The sequence below is a fragment of the Moschus berezovskii genome, chromosome 10 (assembly GCF_049115385.1).
Source record: "Moschus berezovskii isolate FMDL1 chromosome 10, NW_MosBer_1.0, whole genome shotgun sequence".
NCBI lineage: Eukaryota > Metazoa > Chordata > Mammalia > Artiodactyla > Moschidae > Moschus > Moschus berezovskii.
The window spans coordinates 46,294,855-46,313,600 of NC_142469.1; the positions used below are offsets into that span (position 1 = coordinate 46,294,855).

An 18,746-nucleotide genomic window follows, 5' to 3' on the forward strand; every position below is an offset into this window, starting at 1 on the left:
AAAAGCTAAATGCCTATTGTCAAACTTAGGATAAACCCCAAAAGCCTTTGAACAGTTACTGATACATACCCATAGATGGACTGCAAGTAGATCAAACCATTCATCCTAAAGGAAATCAGTCCTGAATATTCATTGGAAGGACTGATGCTGAAGATGAAGTTCCAGCACTTTGGCCAACTCATGTGAAGAGTTGACTCACTGGAAAAGACTCTGATGCTGGGAGGGATTGAGGGCAGGAGAAGGGGATGACAGAGGATGAGATGGATGGATGGCATTACAGACTCGATGGACGTGAGTTTGAGTGAACTCCGGGAGTTGGTGATGGACAGGGAGGCCTGGCATGCTGCGATTCATGGGGTCGCAAAGAGTCGGACACGAGTGAGCGACTGAACTGAACTGATTGCTGGACCGTGTACTGTTTTACTGTATTTTAAAAAGCTGTGATGAACTTTTTTTCACCATATTTGGGGTTATTAGCCTAAAAAAATTTTGAAGAAACAAAAGTACAGGGTGAAAGGGAATGAATTTAAAAAACTAAAAATATAATGCTAAATGACAGTAATGAAGTAATAAAAGTGATGCTCTTAGAAACACTCCTGGAAACATTGTGAATTGTTATTTGGAAGGCACCTTAGTAATAGAAATTGTGACCCGTAATAATAAATGGGAAGACCCTTGTTACTTTAACTTGAATTAACAGTGATATTGAACATTATTATATATGTTGGTCACCAGTTCTTCTGTGAATTATTTTTTCATGCCTTTTGCACTTTAACTTATTGGTTGTCTTTCAATTCTTTTGTAAAATTCTTTATGTAAAATACACACCAATCCTTGTATCTGCAGAAAATAAGTCCAATTTTTAAGGTATGAAAGTTAAGTGCTGTTCATCTATATCTTATGATATTGAATCCTTTTCTAAGCTCTGGAAGTTATTCCATCTTCAGAGATTAAATATTCTATTATATTTTCTTCCACTGTTGGTGTATGTGTTTATATTTAATTCTCTAAGCTGCCTAGAATTCATTTCTGGATATGTTGTGAGCTATTGTTTTAAATTCTTCAAAACTCATAGTAGTAAATATTATGAGTTTTAAAAGAAATATTTTAAGTTTTATATATTTCATTTTATTCTCAGTGCATTTATTGAAAGTTTTCATAAATTCATTGGTGAAGGAGCAGTTCAAGAACAGGGAAATAATGAGATATATTTTATATATGTATGCCTGAGTCTCATTGTGGGTGATTTTTGTTTTATCTTTTTGGTTTGTTTTGCTTTTAAAAATGAAAGTCTGAGTAGAGGTTTATCTACAAAGCCTGAGGGCTCTTAACTATGGATGGTTCTGGAATAATTCTTAGAAGGGTAACATCTGAATTAAATGGACCTTTCAAAATTGAGATTAAAAAAAAATTGAGATTCTAACCAAGAGTCAGGGACTTCCCTCTTTGGTTCTGTGGCTAAGAATCTGCCTGCCAATGCAGGGGACACAGGTTCCATCCCTGGTGTGGGAAGATTCTGGAGCAAAGTGCTGGAGCAAAGCCTGTGTGCCACAGCTACTGAGCCGGTGCTCTAGAGTCCATGCTCTGCAACAAGATAAGCCACCAGAGCAACGAGAGAAGAGTAGCCCCCACTCACTGCAACTAGAGAAAGCCCGAGCACACCAATGAAGACCAGCACAGCCAAATAAGTAAAATTTTAAAAGAAGCTAATCTGAAAAGGCTACATACCATGTGATTCCAGCTATATATTCTGAAAAAGGCAAAACTCCAGAGATAGCAAAAGATTACCAGTTGGACTCCACAAACCCTGGGGTTTAGAGGCAATTCAGGACAAAGAGGGAAACTTCAAAGAAGGAGCTAATTTTAATAAAAACTAGTAAAAAAGAATGTTTAAAGAGCCAGGAGGTAATTATACCTGCTTTCTCAAAATCTCAGACTAGAGATGGCAAGCTGGGATCTGGGAGGGTGTGTTGGGTGTCCTAAATTAAAAACAGTTAGGTGTTAATGAGGCATAAATTGAGAGAAAATGCTGAAATAGTTGAGTAGGAGGGGACTGAATTTGAGTGGTGCTTGTAGACCGTATCCAGAAGCCAGGCCTTTCTCCTAAGAGTACATGGGAGCCACAGTGGATTCTATGCAAGGGAGTGACTTCAGTCTCTGGATGTGATTTGCATTTGAGAAGATCTCCTGTATTCCTGTGTATTAGCAGGCATAACACTGTAACTAAGGCTAGTTCAGTTCAGTCGCTCAGCCGTGTCCGACTCTTTGCGACCCCATGAATCACAGCACGCCAGGCCTCCCTGTTAGAAACCTTTAATAGTCTCTTGAAAAAAGATGTTGAAAGTCTGAATAATAACAATCATTTAAGTGATAGCTGCTGCTGCTAAGTTACGTCAGTCGTGTCCGACTCTGTGCGACCCCATAGATGGCAGCCCACCGGGCTCCCCCGTCCCTGGGATTCTCCAGGCAAGAACACTGGAGTGGGTTGCCATTTCCTTCTCCAATGCATGAAAGTGAGAAGTGAAAGTGAAGTCGCTCGATCCTGCCCGACTCTTAGCGACCCCATGGACTGCAGCCTACCAGGCCTCCCGGTCCATGGGAGCTTCCAGGCAAGAGTACTGGAGTGGGTCGCCAGTGCCAGAAGACATGAATTAAACCAATAGGCCCGTTACATATTTAATCTTGTTTACCCCACAGCTACCCAGTGTTGGCACTGGTGTCATTTTACAGGTAAGGTGAAGAAGGTTGAGAGGATAAGTACAAATAACTTGATCAAGATCACTCAGCACCCAGATCTGTTGGACTGCAGCGTTCTCTTCATTCCCCTGGTCTGAAGTGTTGGATGCTGATGCTGATGATCACGGTGATGACGGTGAATGTAAAGGCGTTTTCATTCATTCCTCACACATTCGAGACCCGAAAGCCAGCTTCAGCATTCAGAAAGCGGAAAAGACAGAACTGATGAAGGTGTCAGTGAGCAGCTAACAGGATATAAAACGTCCCTGACTGCAGAGTGACGACACCATTACCGCCCGTCGACCCCCACTCACGGCAGACACACGCCCCGTCGCGGCGGCGCCTCCAGGGATCTCAGGCCTCGCCGCGCCCCGCCCCCTGGCACCTCCGCGGACCACGTGGTCCGGCGTGCGCGCGGCGGGATTCCGCGCCGAGCTTCCGGGTTGGCTGCGACTACGGCGGCGGAGCAGGGACGCCAGCTGCCGGCCGGGCCGAGCTGGGAGCCTGGGCGGGCCCGACGCGGGTGCGCCCGCCAGGCAGCCAGGGCGGCGGGCGGCGATCCGGACCCTGCCGGGCGTCCGGAGAGGTAGGTCCGCCACCAGCCCTCTGTCGCTGGGCGCTGCACCCGTGCGCGTATCGACTCCTCTCCAGCCGGCCGCTCCCCGGTCGGCCCCGAGGGGTCCAGGCTTGGAGGTGGGGGGCCTCCCTCGAGGCCCGCTCCCCGCCGGGTGGGCTCCGGGGACTCGCCAGCCCGGCGCCTGGCGCCGCGCGCGGTCGGGCGCCAGGCTGGGCAATCTGTGCCGCCTTTCCAAAGCGAGGGCCGGTGTGCTTTACCTTATTGTCCATTGCAGCCACCTCCAAATTTACATCGTACCTGTACGTTTTCTTCTCCCTTTCCATTTTTGTTTCACAGACAAAATGGCTCCTAATATGTGAAATCGAGACACCGTAGATTTCATTCTCGTGTTGGTGCAACTGTGGAAAGTTAGCGCAGTGAAGGACTTTAGAGATAATTGATCCCAATTCCTTCATTTTACAGAGCAGAAAACAGACCCCGAGAGGTCACGTTGGACGTCGGAAGTTCACCCCAGCTGGATAATGGTACAATAGGAATAAGAACCAAGCTATAAGTTTTTACATAATCTTTTGAAAGTGGTAAAAAGCTAACAAAAGTGAATAGTTCCTTTGGGCTGGGATTAATCTTGCTAGAGAATGTCTCCCTTTTAAACATTACTTTCTTATTTCAGGCTTAATCCTTCATGAGCTTCTAAAGAAAATGGCAGAAACATCATCAGAGCCTTCTGGGCAGCTGGTTGTACACTCAGACACACACAGTGACACTGTCCTGGCCAGTTTTGAGGATCAGAGGAAGAAAGGCTTTCTCTGTGACATTACTTTAATCGTGGAGAATGTGCATTTCCGGGCCCACAAAGCCTTGCTTGCTGCCAGTAGTGAATACTTCTCAATGATGTTTGCAGAAGAGGGGGAGATCGGCCAGTCCATTTATATGCTAGAAGGCATGGTTGCGGACACATTTGGTATCCTGCTAGAATTTATCTACACTGGTTGTCTCCAGGCCAGTGAGAAAAGTACAGAACAGATCCTGGCTACTGCCCAGGTCTTAAAAGTCTATGACCTGGTAAAGGCTTACACGGACTTTCAGAATAACCATAGTTCCCCAAAGCCACCGACTTTGAACACAGTTGGTGCTCCAGTGGTTGTTATTTCTAATAAGAAAAGTGATCATCCAAAGCGAAAACGGGGAAGACCAAGGAAAGTCAACAGTTCACAAGAAGGGAAGTCAGAACTGGCTGCAGAGGAAGAAATACAGCTGAGAGTGAACAATTCTGTTCAGAACAGACAAAATTTTGTGGTTAAAGAGGGAGACAGTAGTGTACTGAATGAACAGATGCCAGCAAAAGAACTGGAAGAATCTGAGCCGACTTGTGAGCCCGCTAGAGGGGAAGAGATGCCAGTTGAGAAAGATGAGAACTGTGATCCCAAGACCCAGGACTCTGGGCAGGACAGCCAGAGTCGGTGCAGCAAGCGGAGGATTCGGAGGTCTGTCAAACTGAAAGATTACAAACTCGTAGGGGATGAAGATGACCAGGGTTCAGCCAAGAGGGTCTGTGGACGGAGAAAGCGCCCCAGTGGGCCTGAGGCCCGCTGTAAAGACTGCGGCAAAGTATTTAAGTACAATCACTTTTTAGCAATCCACCAGAGAAGCCACACAGGTAATTATGCTTTTGCAGCTTATTGGAATGTGTTTTGGGGAAGTAACAGTAATAACATTACTGCTTTCATTTATTGTGCAACATCTATATAATGGGCATTGTAACAAAGTGTGTGTTACTGCATTGAATTCTCCAAACTGGTGAAATAGGAAATGTTATACCAGTTGTACAGTTGAAGAGATTAGGTTGTAGAAAGCTTAAAGTACTTGCCCAGGGCATCCATGTAGTGACAGAGGTGGGATGTGAACACAAGGAACCTGATTCCAGAACCTCTCTTCTTACCTGAAGTTGTTGCTTCAAGGCTTCAGTGTTCAGGAATCAAGCTCTAGCCAAAATTAATCTGCTTTTATGATTCTTGAAGCTTCCTCATCTTGACTACAGTTGTGTTTTTGCTCGAATATGTCTGGACAGTTCTCTCACTCAGCCATCTGTCTGTAAATATTGTTTGCTTTTTGATCCCTCTAGTCCAAGGCTGGCCAATAGACCCTTTTGTGAGGATGGAAATGTTCTGTATCTGTGCTGTTCTTTTTGGTGGCCTCTAGCCACAGGTGTATTTTGAGCGCTTGACACATGGGGACTGTGACTAAGGATCTGAATATTTTAATTAAGTAGCCACTATGTTGGACAGTGCAGCCCTAGCCAGAAATCCCTTCCTCCTTTGAGCTGTCTCTTATGTACCTACCTCAGTCTGCTTTGGATCGGGCAGTAGTTATATATCCTTCAGCCTAGTTGTAAGCATTAAGTATAGAGTCTGGTACCTAAGACTTCTTGTCATCAAGCAACCTGCTGCCTTAAGACCCAGCAGCATCCAGCACTGTGGTTCTCAACCTGGCTGCATGTTACAGTCTCCCAGGGAGCTTCTAACGCTATCAGGGCCTGGGTCCCAGCCCCAGAGCTTCTGGTTTTATTGAGTGGTGGTGTTTTTAAAAGCTCCCTGGAGATTTTAAGCACAGAGAGCCTGAGAACCCTGAAGTTGGTTCTTTGAACAAAAGAGACACTTAAGAAATATTTGCTTGTCTGTGACAGAGGCTAAAGAGTTAAATAGTTTTATAAGATTTTAAGGAAAACAACATGTAGGCTCTTCCCTTTCCCTCAAGATGTCCTGTAGTTATACACTGAATCACTTTAGTGTGGGTCTCTTCTTCCATTTGAGTGGATATCAGTAGATCCATACAGTATGGAAACTCATCTTTTAGTTCCAGAAAAATTTCCTGAATGATTTCATAGTAATCCCTGCTCTCTCTTTCTGGAACTCCTCCTGTTTGGATGTTGAATCTTCTGGACTCATCCTCTAACTTTATCTTTTCTCTCCTATTTTCCATTACTTTTCTTTACTTTCTTGGAGATTTCTACTTTATCTTTCAACTTTTATTTTTCTCTTTCTACTTTTTTTTTTTTACTTCTGGGAACTCTTTTCGACATTCTTTTTTTGTTTGTTTTTAAGTAGAATTCTCTTTTTGTTTTATAGTATAACATCTTGCCTCTACGAGCCTCTTAATAGCTTTTACTTATTTGTTATTTTTTAGTGTTTTCTTCACTCTGGGAAGTCTCTGTTTTCTGCAGGTTGCTTTTTCTCTTCTCTGTTTATTATCTATTTTACTGTGTCTGGTGATTTTTTTTTTTAACTCATATTTAATGATATGCAAGAATGGTTTGCTCATAGCTACTTGCAGCTCTGCGGGGGTGGAGAGGGCCTGTAGACATCCTGGCTGATACCTGGCATCATGTCCTCAGTTCTTTTACTGCGGGCCCTTTGTATTCGAGGAAAAGATGCTCCAGCTCCCACCTGGAGCCGTAGGCCTGGCTGCCAGTGTCCAGTGCAGGAGGAGGCAGAAGTTTGGGGATAGTCTCATCATCCCAGATGTCAACTTTGACTTGCTGTCCCCATGGTAGTCCTGTTCCACTGCGCTGGGTGACCTCTAACCCAGAGACCCCTAGTCTGGAGACCCTTTGTCTGATTTACCCTCTTCAAGAACAGTCTCCATCTTCCATTGGGGAGAAGGCCAGTCTCCTGGTTGCATGGAGACTGGATCTGTGTGGGGGGTGGGGGTTGGGGGAACTAACTACCTTTGAAACAGACTGTCATTTATTTCTTCCTCACCCCCATTTTCCAAGATAACAGATGCCACCCGTTCCTGGCCTCATGAAGGCTCTGTCTTCAGTTAGGTTGTGTGTCAGTGCTCCTCACCGCTGGTGTCACACTTGTCTGCTCCCACTTGCAAAATGTTATTGCTGATGTTGTCTCTCCTGCTAATCGTGATTTTCATTTGGGAGGGAACAAAAAGATGTGCAGATTCTTGCTCACGCCACGTTTCTGGGGCTCTTCTTCCAGGGGAGCGACCTTTCAAATGTAATGAGTGCGGAAAAGGCTTTGCCCAGAAGCACTCCCTGCAGGTCCACACCCGGATGCACACAGGCGAGCGGCCATACACCTGCACGGTGTGCAGCAAGGCTCTCACCACCAAGCACTCGCTGCTGGAGCACATGAGCCTGCACTCAGGTACGGGCCAGCACTCGGGAGACTGGTGCCACCAAGTGCTCATTCCCGGGGTGGGCATTACCATGCAGTTTCATTTAAAGACAGAATTGTGTATCTCTCAGAATGTAGTTTAGAGTTCTGCCCAGCCTTGAACCTTAAACTAGCATTTATCAACTGGCTGCTGAAAGTTGAGTGTATAATCAGGATGTGTTTAAGCACCAGACTTCAGAATTATTTTACTCTGGACAGCGTTGGGGGGACTTGAATTCTTGAGCGCTGCCCTAGTCTCTGCCACTCCCTTCTGCCTTACATGCCTTTGCACGTTGATGACTCTGAAGACATTTGGGTTTGTAGACAAGGCACTTGTGTTATTTGTAGAAAATGGGGATCTGGGCCCACTGTGATACTTAATTACTTTATTAGTGAGCATTCTAGTTCTTTATAGTTTTTTGCGTGTTTTGTTTTTTATTTGGCAGGACAGAAGTCTTTTACCTGTGATCAGTGTGGAAAATATTTCAGCCAGAAAAGACAACTAAAGAGCCATTACCGAGTTCATACAGGTACAATAAAGTGAGAGAAAATTTGGATTGGTCGGGGAGAAATGCAAATACAAGTTGTTTCTGAAACAGTAGGTTCCTCTTGTAAAAGATAAGTGAGTTTTTAGGGAAGCAATCTAAATTAGGTGTCCTTGGGTTTCTCTTACCACTTTGCAATTTATATTGAATTTTTATATTACTCTTTCTGTGCCACACACCGAAACCCTACAGAATTGGTACCATTCAGGGCGCCACTTGGCTAAGAGGGCACCAGTTGATTGGTTGTTAGTTGTGTCTGGACAGAGGTGTCACCACCCCGTAGCTGTCAGTTCAGGCTTTCTCCAGCCTGGCCCCACCCATTGTCCTTTTTTTCCTTTCCTGCCAACTGATGAAAAATGAAGAGGGGATTGGGAGCATCATTTGAAATCAGTAGGCCACAGTCGCACCAGTGCTTTGAGGGGAAAAGGAGATTTACACTTAGGGAGATGGGAAGGGTCCCACCTTTGTTTGGGAAGCAGTGGGTTGAGATGCATAGGAAAATATTAACTGTTACCAAAATTAATTTAAAAATTGTTGTTGTATTAAAGTACCATATTTAAAGTGATTATTTTTCAGGGAAGTGCTTTAACACAAATCACTGAAGAAATGCAGGGACAGCATATATGCACTGACACTTTTTTTATTGTTGCGGCAAGGCCACTCATTACCGGAATGCAACGACTGCCACCGCAAATTCATGGATGTGTCTCAGCTAAAGAAACATCTGCGAACACACACGGGTAAAAGTCCATCTTACCCTTTCTTTCTAGTGTATGTCGTGTTTTCAGGAGAGCAAGAGATGAAATACTCAGAATCCCTTTCTCAGGCTGTGCTTATTGTGGATTGGGTGGGAACTTTGTAAGTAGACTACTTTGAAAGCCCACTGTCCTGTGTCACACTGCCCTGTGCGGAAATCATGTCTGTGTAGGTTAGCAAGATGAAACCTTCTTACTGAGCACTATTCATAAATGAAACCTCACTTCATACCACAGAAAACTGGGTTGGCCAAAAAAGTTAATTTGGGTTTTTCCGTAAGTTACCCAAGGGTGGACTATACAGGAGCAAATGTTGTTTCCGCCACAGAATTGCTCACCTCCTTGCTTCGGTGTTTACATGTTTGAGGGAAAGAACCACACCTTACTCTTTCTCTGTGTCCTCCTGACACTTAGGACACAGTGCTCCGGCACACAGTAGGTGCTTGCTAAGTGCTTCATTTAGTCACTCACGCTGATTGAGGGTTCAAGTGGTATTGCCTTTGTTCTTTTTTATATTGTGAAACTGGGGGTGGTTTTCGCTTTTGTTTTGTCTTGGATAAAAACAAACATTTTCCCGTTTTTTTAGGTGAGAAGCCATTTACGTGTGAAATCTGTGGCAAATCTTTCACAGCAAAGAGTTCTCTTCAGACCCACATCAGGATCCATCGGTAAAGTTTCCCTCATGCTTTTCCCCCGTGGAGTTCTCATCCAGCCCTGGCATTCAGCAGGGTGACAGCCATTACCTACGTAGAGTGTGTGTCAGTCACTCAGTCATGTCTGACTCTTTGTGACCCCCTATGGACTATAGCTCACCAGGCTCCTCTATCCATGGGCTTCTCCAGGCAAGAATACTGGAGTGGGTTGCCATTTCCTTCTCCAGGGGACCTTCCTGACCCAAGGATCGAACCTGCGTCTCCTGCATTGCAGGCCGGTTCTTTACCATCTGAGCTATAGGGAAGTCCCAGCCTGTATAGTGCTTTCCCCCAAATTATTACTCTTAGGAGAAATTCCTGGGCAGCTTATTATTTTGCTTTAAGAAATTCCTCATGCAGGCAACATTAGAAAAACTGATTCTGACCAGGAAAAGTTTGAGTTATTGATGTCATTTGTTGAATTTTGATGTTGGCCTTGGGGGACAATCTAAAACTTAAATCTTCAATCAAAACTAAATTAAATTAAAATATATATATATATTTATTTTTTACTTTTGGCTGTGTTGGATCTTTGTTGCTGTGTGAGGGCTTTTCTCTAGTTTTGGCAAGCAGGAGCTACTCAGTAGCAGCAGGGGTTTGGTTCCTCTGAGGCTTGCGGGATCTTCACAGACCAGAGATCAAACCTATGTCCCCTGCATTGCAAGGTGGATTGTTAACCACTGGACCATCAAGGAAGCCCCTAATTAAATTTAACTTAATATTTTCTGAATAAATTTTTTTGTTCACGCAACTTGTTTCCAGAATTGATTTAGTAGTTCCTCTAACACAAATATTTAGGGGCTACTCATATTTTTAATATTGAAATCAATCATATATATACTTGTTTGGCATCTAGAATCTAAGAATTGGCTGTGAGAACTAAAAACAAAAAAAGAACTTTTGTGACATATATTAATATTTACCTTCTTATCTGAAGTACACACTGTGACCATAAAATGTTATCACATCTGACTCAGCCCCACAGCCCCATCCTTAGACCTCCTTCCCCTCCTCTTTTTTTTTTTTTTTCCTGAAGATTAGAAACTGTAGCCCTTGGCAGGTGTGATACTTGCTCCAAGTCCTTAAGTTAGTAAGAGAACCCATGACTTAAGTCTCCAAGTCAGGTTAATTTTCCTCTCCTCTGGAATGCTTCTCCCTAAATAGTTAGGAAGTAGTGAAATCTTTCTGTTTTAAAAATAAAATGTATATTTTCTCATAGAGGAGAAAAGCCATATTCCTGTGCCGTGTGTGGCAAATCCTTCTCTGACTCAAGTGCCAAGAGGAGACACTGCATTCTACACACAGGCAAAAAGCCTTTCACCTGCCCTGAGTGTAACTTACAGTTTGCTCGCTTAGACAACTTGAAGGCTCACTTGAAAATCCACAGCAAAGAGAAACACTCGTCGGATACCAGCAGTATTTCTGGCAATAATAATGCCGAGGAGGTCAGGAATATTCTTCAGCTACAACCCTATCAACTCTCTACCTCCGGAGAGCAGGAAATTCAGCTTCTTGTAACTGATTCCGTACATAACATCAATTTCATGCCAGGTCCTAGCCAAGGAATCAGCATCGTCACTGCAGAGAGTTCCCAGAACATGACGGCAGACCAGACTGCGAACCTCACCCTGCTCACGCAGCAGCCAGAGCAACTGCAGAACCTAATTCTTTCAGCTCAACAGGAGCAAACAGAACACATCCAAAGCCTCAATATGATTGAAAGCCACATGGAGCCCTCACAGACCGAGCCAGTGCACGTCATCACACTCTCCAAGGAGACTTTGGAACATCTGCACGCCCATCAGGAGCAAACAGGGGAGCTCCATTTAGCGAGCGCTTCAGATCCGGCTCAGCACCTGCAGCTGACGCAGGAGCCGGCTCCGCCGCCAGCCACCCACCACGTGCCCCAGCCCACGTCGCTGAGCCAGGAGCAGAGCTGACCTGTTCACAGGCTTGGCTGCTCTGTCGGTCTCTTCTCCATCAGCCCGCTGTGACCAGACTGTGTGCTTGAAGTTAGGCTTTCTGCAACGCTTTCTTACGGATTCTTACAGAGAAGCGGTAGCTCGCTAAGCTAGCCAATAGCTTAATGCTTTCCATCCGAGGAACAGGATGTGTGTATCATGTCTAATATCTGATGATGATTTGGACTTAACATTTCGATATTGATGAGTGGTTTTCGTTTACTACAACTCTTAAAGACTTGGGTAACTTTTCTTTGAGGGCATTGCGTTAGACTTTTTCTAAGTGAGTATTAAATATTCACAGCCATAGATACGGTCTTGCTGATCTTTCTAGTTATATTTTTGATTTTTTAGAACAAATTAAGTCATATGTTGAACTGGGTAAAATGGTTGGTTCCCCGTCCTTATTTCTCTTAGGCAACACAATTGCTACTACAAGTTGGGGCTGAATATAACAGATTATGACTTCGGGGACTCTGTCGTTTTAATAACTTCCAATCCCCTAAGACAGAGTAACTTCTCAAAATTTAATCTTTGTATGTATGGTGGGCTCATCATATCATGTTTAAGATAGATTCAAAGACAGAAACTAAATGTCTATTTTAACTTGAAATTTACAAAAGAGGAAAGCCAAAAGGATAGGATCATTTTTTAAATTCTAAATTCAACTTTTCTGAAAAGCATAGATTGACATGGTTTTGAAAAGCAGGTTGTTGAAAATTTTAAAGAGTAATTAAGCTATGAAATTGGACAAGATGTTCACCCCAAATTCTGAACTTTTTGTCAGCATTGATATCAATCTCCATGATGAAGGTAAATTCTTTCTTAATTATCCTGGAGTGTAAAATTCAGTGTAATTTGTGTTAAATATAGTATACTGGATTCTAATTGATCTCGAAAAATGTTGATCTGTGTATTATGTCTGGTAAGTTTCTTGATAGGAACTTATTATAACCTATTTTTATCACAAAGTAGGTTAAATCTCACAAAATAGACACATAATTTTTAAAAGTAAATTCTCCTAATTTTAAAAATAACTTTTGAGCCTCAGCATCTTAGTAAGCCAGCATTGTCTATAATAGTGTGATTTCAAATAATCGTCAGAAGGTTAAATTAATGTTTTTGTTAAGTTTTTCAGCCCAGCCTATTTTATTGAATACTTTGACCACTTCTCTCAAGTAAACTAGTAGAGGGTTATTGAGAAAAGAAGGTGGGCACTAGTGTATGTAAATTAACAATGCTGATGGAGAGCAGCAGTAATCGCCACTAAAATTAACAGGATCTTTACATAAGTCACTTCTTTGTTTTAGAGATCTTTGACTTCTACCCAAGTCAAAAAAGTTTTTGGAGAAAATTTAGAATTGTTCAGATTGAAAGAAGATGAAAGTCTTTTTCTAACATATATACCAAACTATAGTTGTTTTATTGTATATAATTCAAAAATTCTTAAATGATTTATCTTATCTGTATCAGCCAAAGTATGCTAAATCAGGCCTGACTGGAGGCAGTTTTTATAAATACAGCTATGTCCTAAATATAATTTCAGATTCTTGACTTAGTCATTTAAACTATTTACCTTAACCTTATTGTTAAAATGCATTGTTTTTACCAGCTTTTCAAAGCCTACTGGCCCACATTTTTTTCTCCTGGAGATATGTAATATTAAAGCAGATAAATGCTTAACTACTCATTCTGGATAGCTGGATAATTATTAATTAATTATTCAGGAAGTATGATCATGATCATATGACTATTTCCAAGTGAAGTTTAACTAGCTTTATGACAGTCTGCCTCTAAGAGAAACGTAGTGTGAGCCACATGTATAATTTAACATTTTCTAGTAGCCACATTAAAAACATAAAAGAAAGATGAGATTAATTTTAATAAAATAGCTTATGTAATCTAACATGTGCCAAGTATTGCAGCATGTAAATATGCAATATTAAAATATAATCATACTTGACAAATTCTTTTTTTCATACTATGTCTTCAAAATCTGGTGTGTATTTTACATTTATTGCACACTCAGTTTGGATGCTAATGTTCATGACACACTTGATCTGTTTTTAGGGTTCATACAGTTTACAGTTGAAAACCTAGGTTCACATATCTAGGTTACAGATACAGTTTTTTCCCCAATAACTGAAACAAGTGTGTTTTAAAATTTGTATTAGAATTAATTAAAAATAAAACCTAGTTCCTCAGTCACACTAGCTGCATTGTGAGTGCTTGGTAATCACGTTAGCTAGTGGCTCCTGTAACACGTTACCCGTCTCTAGCATGAGAGCCGGGCTCAGCAATAAAAATCTCTTCTGGAAGATTCTGAGTTATTTGACCAGCTGTCAAAGGGAAGTGAGGAAAGGAAAGCTTTATAAATCAAGTCTCTCTTCTGTGTTCCAAATACACATTCTGTCCTCAAACTTTGAATGAAATCCTTAATTTTAAGGTTTCATTGGGTTTTGGTGTTTTGTTTTTTTTTTTGGCCAGCCCAGGTGTGGGCACACAGGATCTTAATTCCCCAATCAGGGATTGAACTCTCTCCCCTTGAAACTCTCACCCCTTGCAGTGGGAATATGGAGTCTAAGCCACTGGACCACCAGGAAAGTCCCTGAAATCCTAATTTTAAAATTCAGTGACTGCACCCAAAGGAAATGACATGTACGGAAAAATGTTTCTATTGTCTTTGAGAAGTTGTTGGCTCATTGTTACACAACTTATTTTGTAAGCTTGTGCAACTGAAATAATTCTTTTAACAAGTACAGAAATACAAATTGCAGGGACTAGTAGAGAAGTAGTACTAGTAGAAGCCTAATAAGTCTTCCCTGGTGGCTCAGACAGTTAAGAATCTGCCTGCAATACAGAAGACCCAGGTTCGATCCCTGGGTCAGGAAGATCCCCTGGAGGAGGGCATGGCAGTCCACTCCAGTCTTCTTGCCTAGAGAATTCCATGGACAGAGGAGCCTGGTGGGCTATAGTCAGTGGGGTCGCGAAGAGTCAGCCATGACTGAGCGACTAGCACTATAGAACTATAGCAGAATATTATGCTTCCAGACTGCTGAAATGACCTTTTCACTTTTGAAGGTGAATCTTTGGTTTTCTCTCAGTAGAAGGCTAGCCTTGGGAAGACTTGAGCTGTTGCCATCAAAATGAGCTGTCCTTGAGAGCTTGCCCTGTGTGTTTCTTGAAACTCCTCTTTCTGTCTCTCATCTGTGTATCTGGTTCTTGTGCTGTGAATGTGAGCAACTGGCCACATGGTGCTGAGGGATATGAGAGTCTCATTATAGGTGCTTACACCTAGGTTTTCATAAGCTGGAGTAATAACAATATCTGCCATGTTGAATCTTTACTGTAGGCCTTGAGCAAAGCCAGGTGTTTCAGGTCTGTATCTTAGGGCCTCTGAAACCTTTTCTATATCAGGGTGCACAGAAGGTCTTATATGGTACCCTTCAGTTAGAGGACTCCAGGCATCTCTGGCTGTGATTGGCATATTAGTTTGCTAGGCAGGGCTGCTATAACAAATACCACAAACTGAGTGGCCTAAATGACAAGTTTATTTTCTCACAGTTCCGGAGGCTGAAAGTCTAGGATGAAGGTGTTGGTAGGACTGGTGTCTGCTGAGGCCTCCTTGCCATCTTTTCCTCCTTGTGTCTTCACATGCTCTTCCTCTCCGTGTTTTTATCCTAATCTCCTTGTAAGGACACTACTCATATTGGATTAGGGCTTACCCTGGTGACCACATTTTATCCTGGTTACCTCATTAAAGGCAGTATCTCCGAATAGTCACATTTTGATGTATGGGGCGTTAGTAACACCTGGCATCTGGAATGAGAAGGAAAGTAGTGTCTGGGACACACCCATAACCCATTTGAAGCACAATCTTATTTTACTTAATTGTCATGACGTGTCTATATTATTATGCCTATTTTACAGATGAGAACACTGAGGCACCAACAGATGTCGCCCATTGCCTAAGGTCACACAGTATGTGTCAGAACTGGAACTGGGGCACAGAGCTGGCTGTTCCTACCAGATGGTCTTAATACCATCAGCCTTTTGAAACATTAAGCTGGGTTTCTCTTTACATATCTATTTCATGTAGTAGAACCTTATTGACTAGAGGGTCTGTTTATGAAATTTTAGCATATGATCATAAGCTTTTTACATAAAACAATAATAGTAAAAGTTAGTCTCTCTCCTACAGAAATGCAGTAACTACCATATTAATAATATTCATGTTAGTATTTTACTAGTATTAAGCTTCAAAGCTTAATTGCAATTTGCCAATTGAATAGAAGTTACTACTAAAGTGAAAATTAACTAATATGAACTTCTGTAAGTGGGCCCTTTTTTCAAATTTCTGACTGAGGCTATTTTGTATTTAGGGCAGACTTGCTTTATTTTTGCTAACCTTATAAGTATTAAGGTAAATGTTCATCCTTAGTTTCCAAACTAAAATAAGCTTAAGTTCTCAAGAATGTAAAGAAAATGCTTTTGTAAAGAGTAGATCTGGAGGAGTTACCTGCCCCCCCCCAAAAAAAAATTGCCTTTTGGAAACAGCAGGTATAATGGAATGACCTCTAAAAGAATCTGGAATGTCACTGCGATAGTTTATCTTGCTTTCAGATTCTTTACACATAGTTAAGCAACAAACACATGAGTTGACTAGAATACATATACATATCATCATTCTCACTGGAAATGTACCACACTAGGAGAGCTTTTGGGCTTCCCTGGCCGCTCAGACAATAAAGAATCTGCCTGCAATGCAGGAGACCTGGGTTCAACCCCTGGGTGGGGAAGATCTGGACAAGGGAATGGCTACCTACTCTAGTATTCTTGCCTGGAGAATTCCATGGACAGAGGAGCCTGGCAGGCCACAGTTCATGGAATCACAAAGAGCTGGACATGACTGACTTAACACTTTCACTACTTTCGAAGATCTTTTATACTGAAGCTCATTTGATCACTTCAAGTGCAGGAAGTTTAGATAACATTAGGAAGAGATCTTAGTTTTTTCCTTTATAATAAAAGTGAAAAATAGTACTATATCCAGTGTGACATATAGAAAGGGAAAAATTTGAGCAGAGTTCAGGGAACTTTCTTGGTCTCAGAGCATAGATTTATTGTTTTGAATTTTTTTTTTTTTTGCCATACCATGTGGCATGGAGGATCTTAGTTCCCCAGCCAGGGATTGAACCCTCACCCTTTGCAGTGGAAGCATGAGTCTTAACCACTGGACCACCAGGGAAGTCCTAATTTGTTTTGAATTCTTAATATCCATGATACTGTTAGTCGCTCTGTCTTATCCAACTTTTTGCAACCCCATGGACTGTAGCCTGCCAGGCTTCTCTGTCCATGGAATTCTCCAGGCAAGACTACTGGAATGGGTTGCCATTCCCTTCTCCAGGGGATCTTGACCCAGGGATTGAATCCAGGTCTCCTGCATTGCAGGCAGATTCTTTACCATCCGAGCCACCAGGGAAATCTTATCCATAATATTAGATCATTTAAACTATGGATTTGAAAATATTCCAAAGCAATAGTTTGGCTTTTGTTTTAGTTTTTTTGTTTCATCCTTGGATGAAAAGTTAAACTGAAGCTTCCTTAGGCTAAATTAGAGTTATAAACAAGAATGTCTACATTAAAAAAAAAATCTACCTCTAACAGATAATCCCAGTATGATTAAGTGGCTTCTGGACAAATTTTCCTATAATCTTAATGTCTGAAGTATGTAAGTACTCTCTTAACAAAAATATAGGAAAGTATTTAAACAGATCCTGAGCCTATTTGTGTTTTTAATCTCTGTCCTTTGTGTTATCTCAGAGTATATGAAATAATCATTGATTTCTGGGGAAAGTATTTGAATAAAAAGCAGCATATAGAGGATGAGGTTTCAGGGCAGAGTAAGAAAGGATGAGGGACCCAAATTTTCAAGTCACTCACTCTAACCAGTCAAAAGAGAAAGCTGGGATTCATTCTTGATGGGCATCTCCTCACCCTCCACTCCCAATCCATCATCAAGTTCTATCAGTTTCACCTCAGACTGTATTTTGAGTCCATCCACTTCTTCCATCCCAACTGCTGCACCATCACCATGTCCTCTTGCCTGTATGCCTGCCTTTCTTCCCCACCCCTTTTTCTGCTGGAAATGGTGACCCATCTGGGCTCACCGCTCTGCCCTGAGCATCAAGCACAGCGCCTTGCTAAATGCATGAATACTGTGTTCTTAATGCAAATATGATCATTACCTCTGCTCTGCTTATAATCCTTCTGCAGTTTCCCACTGCACTCAGAATAAAATCCCCAGCCCATCTTCCTCTTGGATCCCTTCCCCATTCTCACTTCCAGCCACACTATCTTCCTTGCTGTTCCCGAAAAGCAACCAGCAACGTCCTGCCTTAGGCTTTGGAGCAGGCAGTTTCTCAGGCTTGAAAGGTTTCTGTCCCTCCTCTCGTCTCAGTGTCTGCACATCCGTCAGAATTCAGGGCAAGTGTCATTTCCTCACCCTCTAATTCTCTCCTACCCTTTAATCTCAGTCAAGCCACCTTTCATATCTGTCCACAGCACGCTACACTTTGGACTCAGCTGGTAATTATTTGTACATTAGGAGCTGTGTCTGCTTGGTTAGACGGCAGCTGTGGCTCCTGACCCAGGACTGTGGGTGTGGCGTTTGAACACACTGACCTACAGGTGTAAACTCATATATAGGATGGCTTAGAACCATCACCTGCAGTATCAGGGATCCAGCTTCTGACTCCAGGTTTAGGAGATGAAAGGATGGGAGGTGAGGTAAGGATGGCATTGCAGAAAGACAACACGGTGTAAATTAGAGGAAAGGAACCCTGTTTTAATGGCTCAGGTTTTTAACTTAGGCCACTACTCGCATGACTTATTTGCAAAAACATTAGAATGGGATTCTTTTATTAGTTTTTAAAATGTGTGTTTATTTTCGGTTGCACTGGGTCTTTGCTGCTACACAGGGACTACTCTCTAGTTACGGTGGTGGGGGTTCTCATTGTGGTGACTTCTCTTGTTGGCAGAGGACAGGCTCTAGGTGTACAGGCTTCAGTAGTTGCTGCTTGTAGGCTCTAGAGTGCAGGCTCGGTCACGGTGGCCCACAGACTTAGCTGCCCCACGGCATGTGGGATCTTCCCAGACCAGGGATGGAACCATGTCCTCTGAATTGGCAGTCAGATCATTATTCTGTGATCTTTTTTTAAAGACATATTTTACCATCTGCCAGTGAGAGAGTCAGATCCTTAACCACTGAACCATCAGGGAAGTCCTGGGATTCTTTTAAAAGTGACTTTTTGT

At 42.4% G+C, this 18,746-nt stretch overlaps 1 protein-coding gene across 3 annotated transcripts; it reads left to right on the forward strand.

Annotated features, from left to right (window-relative positions):
• Positions 1-3,167: 3,167 nt before the first annotated feature.
• Positions 3,168-13,640, forward strand: ZBTB24 (zinc finger and BTB domain containing 24). 3 transcript variants are annotated; one of them, XM_055433383.2, is made up of 8 exons: positions 3,168-3,322; positions 3,776-3,837; positions 3,984-4,970; positions 7,303-7,470; positions 7,926-8,009; positions 8,681-8,764; positions 9,366-9,447; positions 10,691-13,640. In XM_055433383.2, exons 3-8 carry the CDS (start codon positions 4,013-4,015, stop codon positions 11,409-11,411), a joined length of 2,097 nt encoding a protein of 698 aa, XP_055289358.2. In that variant the 5' UTR covers positions 3,168-3,322; positions 3,776-3,837; positions 3,984-4,012; the 3' UTR covers positions 11,412-13,640. The 3 variants fall into 3 exon arrangements, with proteins under 3 accessions (XP_055289358.2, XP_055289359.2, XP_088696765.1); XM_088840639.1 differs by having other exon boundaries at positions 3,172-3,322; positions 3,650-3,837; XM_055433384.2 differs by lacking the exon at positions 3,776-3,837.
• Positions 13,641-18,746: the final 5,106 nt, after the last annotated feature.

Bases quoted from the DNA above. Each gene is read 5' to 3' on its own strand.
- ZBTB24 (XM_055433383.2), top strand. From the start codon at position 4,013: ATGGCAGAAACATCATCAGAGCCTTCTGGGCAGCTGGTTGTACACTCA. The intron at 8,765-9,365 runs GTAAAAGTCCAT...CCGTTTTTTTAG, and splicing joins ACATCTGCGAACACACACGG to GTGAGAAGCCATTTACGTGT. The intron at 9,448-10,690 runs GTAAAGTTTCCC...ATTTTCTCATAG, and splicing joins ACCCACATCAGGATCCATCG to AGGAGAAAAGCCATATTCCT.